This window comes from Bos grunniens, chromosome 19, assembly GCF_055505025.1.
Source record: "Bos grunniens cultivar Pamir isolate PY7600 chromosome 19, Bosgru_T2T1.0, whole genome shotgun sequence".
NCBI lineage: Eukaryota > Metazoa > Chordata > Mammalia > Artiodactyla > Bovidae > Bos > Bos grunniens.
In genome coordinates, this window is record NC_141183.1 from 39600938 (window position 1) to 39606312 (window position 5375).

At 44.0% G+C, this 5375-nt stretch overlaps 1 protein-coding gene across 1 annotated transcript; it reads left to right on the top strand.

Moving 5' to 3' along the window:
• Window positions 1–1968: 1968 nt before the first annotated feature.
• Window positions 1969–2927, top strand: LOC147352318 (olfactory receptor 1D2-like). Its single transcript, XM_086359663.1, is given in 2 exon segments — window positions 1969–2892; window positions 2895–2927. Coding segments are annotated over 2 exon segments (939 nt in total). The 5' UTR covers window positions 1969–1986.
• The last annotated feature ends 2448 nt before the right edge of the window (window positions 2928–5375 follow it).

Sequence of the window (5375 nt, forward strand, 5' to 3'; positions counted from 1 at the left end):
AAAAATACCCATTATGCTATTTTCATCCTCAGTATGCCTGAAAGGTATTCGGTAAGAAGCAAAACATTGATCCCATGTGTGTATGCTCACTCAGTTGTGATTGACACTTTTGCGATCCCATGAACTGTAGTGTAGCCCACCAGGATCCACTGTCCATTTCCCAGAATACTGGAGTGGTTGCCATTTCCTTCTCCAGGGCACCTTCCCAATCCAGAGATCAAACCCACATTACCTGCATCTGCTGCATTGGCAGGCAGATTCGTTACCACTGCACCACCTGGGAAGTCCATTGCTCTCACATTTCCCCCTAAACAGACAATTGTCTCAATGCCATTTACTAACTAATACAAAATGTATCTCCTGGTAAAAGTGCTCCCATAATAATCAACTAAACCCTCCATGTTATTTGGCCTGCATTTGAGTTTCTGTCCAATTCTATCAATCTGTTTATTCCACCAGTATCACACTATTTCAGAACCTTTCATATTTGGCAGAGGAAGAATCTCCTTATTATTCTCTTTTCCAGCATTTTCCTTATTCTCACACTTACTTTTAGATTAAAGTTAGATGAGAATTTTCTTTCTCAAAAAAACTGTTAGAATTTTGACTTCAAATGAGTTAAAATTTACATTAATTCAGTAGAATATGTATCTTGGGAATCTTAATATGCTTACCCATTTATTGATTTTTATCATATGCTTCTCTGGAGAATTTACAGAACTTGACTGATCCTTGTTAACATGTGGGGGGGTAGTGAAGGGTCTTCGTTCACAGGCTTTCCTCGAGTTGAGGTGAGTGGGGGCTCCTCTCTAGCTGCAGCGTACAGACTTCTCATTGCGGTGGCTTCTCTTGCTGTGGAGCACCGGCTCCAGGTGTGCGGGCTTCAGTACTTGCGGTTCTCAGGCTCCAGAGTGCTGGCTCAACAGCTGTGGTGCACGGGCTGAGCTGCTCAGTGGCATGTGAGATCCTCCCAGATCAGAGATAAACCCGTGTCTCCTGCATTGGCAGGCGGATTCTTTACCACTGAGTCACTAAGGAAGCCCTGATTCTTGTTAACATTTTTACACGTGGGTTTTTTCAGTTGTTGATGTGGATTTCACATTATATTTTAATCTTATTATTCATGAGTATTGTTATTGTCGGAGAAGGCAATGGCAACCCACTCCAGTACTCTTGCCTGGAGAATCCCAGGGACGGGGGAGCCTGGTGGGCTGCCATCTATGGGATCGCACAGAGTCGGACACGACTGAAGCGACTTAGCAGCAGCAGCAGCAGCATTGTTATTGTAAAGCAATAATAAGGAATATTTCTTGAGCATTGACTGCAGGCCAGCTATCTATGTTAAGCACTTCACTAATTTTATTCTCACTGTAACCCATTTTTCACATGAAGAAATGGGATCTTAAAGAGCGAGGTAACTTGCCTGACGTTTCAGAGTTAGAAAGTGTCAGAGCCCAGACTTAACTTCAAGTGTTTTGAAATCCCTTTTCATTTCTAGTAGCATTTCAGTTGATCGTTTTAGATTTCCTGAATATATCATCTTATCAGCAAATAATGGTAATTTTTACATTTCCTTTCTAATATTTTTACCTTTTTCCCCTTTGTCCAATTGTGTAACATCAGTTTTTTTTACTGAAGACACTTGTTTTAAATATCATTAAATCTACAGAATATCATAACATACTGATCTTTAAGCACATCAAGAGAGTTGTAACAAGATGTGGTTTAAAATAAGACATAGGCATTATTCCTATTATATTGAGTATGCCAGGCTAGAACTTGCCAGAATAACTAAATTGTATGAAGATTTTCCATGTCTTGTTTTTGTGTTTGTTACATTGTCTCTGATAGCCAAAAAAAATGTATAAAATTTGGCTTAAGATACTGTTCATGTTAGGAAAACAGTTGATTTTGCTTATTTTAATGCTTGTATTCATTTGAGGGCATATGGTAAACAGCTGTGTTGTGTTGCAGTAAGTTGGGGAAATGGATGGAAGCAACCATAGTAGAGTCTCTGAGTTCCTGCTCCTTGGGCTGTCGGAGAGTCCTGAGCATCAGCGGGTCCTGTTTTGGATGTTCCTGTTCATGTACCTGGCCACAGTGGTGGGAAATGTGCTCATCATTCTGGCCATTGGCTCTGACTCCCGCCTGCACACTCCCATGTACTTCTTCCTGGCCAACCTCTCCTTCACTGACCTCTTCTTCGTCACCAACACAATCCCTAAGATGCTGGTGAACCTTCAGTCCCAGAACAAAGCCATCTCATATGCAGGGTGTCTGACCCAGCTCTACTTCCTGGTCTCCTTGGTGGCTCTGGACAACCTCATCCTGGCCACGATGGCATATGACCGCTATGTGGCCATCTGCCGCCCGCTCCACTACACCACAGCCATGAGCCCTAGGCTCTGTATTTCACTCCTTACCCTGTGCTGGGCACTCTCTGTCCTCTACGGCCTCATTCACACCCTCCTCATGACCAGCGTGACCTTCTGTGGGTCCCGGAAGATTCACTATATCTTTTGTGAGATGTATGTCTTATTGAGACTCGCATGTTCCAACACCCAGATCAATCACACAGTGCTGATTGCCACAGGATCCTTTATCTTCCTCACCCCCTTGGGGTTCATGGTCATGTCCTATGTCTGGATTGTCAGAGCCATCTTCCAAATACCCTCAGCCTCTAGCAAGTACAAAGCCTTCTCCACCTGTGCCTCCCATTTGGCTGTGGTTTCCCTCTTCTATGGGACCCTTTGTATGGTATATCTGAAGCCTCTCGACACCTACTCCATGCAGGACTCAGTAGCCACAGTGATGTACGCTGTGGTGACCCCCATGATGAACCCTTTCATCTATAGCCTGAGGAACAAGGACATACACGGAGCTCTGGGAAGATTTTTCTTAGGAAAGTCTTTCAGAGGTTGACTTGAGGATAAATTTGGAAAGGGCATTACAGTGGAGATTAGGAATTTCCTACACCATGTCCAAGGCATTATCCTATGTGAGATATAGGATAGATTTAGCTCAATATAATCTCATATGTCTATGATGAAAAAATAGACAAAGTACAACCCAATGTCCACCAAACCTGACCAGCTTTGACAATAAATAAAGTACCACTAACGAAAAAATGCAGGTTTGATCCCTGGGAAGATTCCCCTGAAGTTGAAAATGGTAACCCACTCCAGTATTCTTGCCTGAAAACTTCCAGGGACAGAGGAGTCTGGTGGGCTACAGGCCATGAGGTTGTGAAGAGTCGGACATAACTGAGGGACTAACATGCACACACAACACTAATAGTAGAAGTTTGCAGGATCAAATCCTTCAACTTGCGCTAACCTAGGATTACAGTCCCAGCCTTATCCAGATACGCCCAGTTATGGCTCAGTGGATCTCACGTGTTCACTAACATACATTCACTCATATTCTTCTGAACTCTGAACTTCTCTAAGGAGCCTGCTGCCTTCAAGCCATTTATAGAATACACCTGATAATACAGGCACTGTAGGGCCCTGAGTGAGGCCGCCCCTTCCTGATGCTCTCTCTGCCAGACACTGCTCCCACTGCTTCAGTTCTGACCCACAGTCCCTCTGGACACAGCCCCTGGTATTCAGGCAGGAATAGAAAGAGATTTCTCTGTTTTGCTCTGGGCTGATTTTTATCCCTTGGACTCCAAAGCCATACTACATCACTTGCCTTTTTCCTGCATTTTTTTTTTTTTTCCTCTGAGAGAAATGAGACTTTGTCCTCAGGAAGCCCATCCTGCCCCTTATTTCTGCAGCTCTTCACCTTCTATCTCTTCTTCATTACCTCAAAACAAAACTCTCAAACATTTCAACACATGCTCACAAACAGGAGTGGTAGTGGAGGGAGCAGAAGGGGAGGAGGTCATTTTGAGATCCAATCTCTGTTTAGGTTCTATGATTCGGATGCCAATTCTAATGTGTGTGTGTTCTGTCCATACCACTAAGCAATTCTCTGACACCAGACAGGGGTCCTACAGTTCCTCAATGAAAACAGTATGTACCCAGAGATGTCCTCAGATGCCACAAGTTAAGGGCTCACCTCCCCATCCCCACCCCAGCACTTCAGACGACAATCTCAAGTCCAGGTTGTCACCTGTGCTTCTGACTGACCAGCTATAGACAGGAGGTTCCTAAGATCCCTTCTTTGGGCTCAATTAATTTGCTAGAGGTGCTTACAGAACTCAGATAAAACATTTCACTTACCAGACTACCAATTTATTATAAAAAGTCATAACTCAGAAACAGTCAGGTGGAAGAGACTCACAGGGCAGGGTATGTGGGAAGGGGCATGGAGTGTCTGTGCCATCCCTGGGTGCAGCACTTTACCTAAACCTCCAAGTGTCACCAACCCAGAAGCTGGCTGAACCCTGTCCTTTGCAGTATTTATACAGACTTTATTACATAGGCTGCTGCTGCTGCTGCTAAGTCACTTCAGTCATGTCCGACTCTGTGTGACCCCATAGACAGCAGCCACCAGGCTCCCCCATCCCTGGGATTCTCCAGGGAAGAACACTAGAGTGGGTTGCCATTTCCTTCTCTAATGCAGGAAAGTGAAAAGTGAAAGTGAAGTCGCTCAGTCGTGTCCAACTCTTCTCGACCCCATGGACTGCAACCTACCAGGCTTCTCCATCCATGGGATTTTCCAGGCAAGCGTACTGGAGTGGGGTGTCATTGCCTTCTCCTATTACATAGGCATGACTCATTAAATCACCAGCCAGTGGTTATTGATTCAACCTCCAGCCCCTCACTTCCAGAGATTGGGGTGAGGACAGTGAGACTGAAAGTTCCTAAAGGGGAACGAAATCCAAAAAAGAAGGGTTATACATATACACTGGAGGAGGAAATGGCAACCCACTCCAGTATTCTTGCCTAGAGAATCCCATGGACAGGGAAGCCTGGCAGGCTATACAGTCCATGGGGTTACAAAGAGTCGGACACGACTTAGCAACTACACAGATATGCATACATATAGCTGAGTCACTCTGCTATCCAGCAGAAACTAACACAACATTGTAAAGCAATTGTATTCCAATAAAAAAAACTAATTAATAAATAAAAATATTTTTTAATGTGGAACAGGAGGAATCCATTGCTATAGGAGGGTAATCATTACAAGTGTGATGGAAACCTCTTTAGCTCTATCTTCTAAACAAACACCTACAGTATCATCCACAAATCCCACTCCTCCATAGGGATGCCCAAGAGGAATATGCAGCTTCACTATTCACAACAGCCAAAACCGGAAACCACAAATCCCCATCAACAGTAGAATGGATTTTTTAATGGCTTATTCACACAATAGAACTCTATACAGCCATGAAAATGAAAAGTCTACAACCACATACCGCAAAG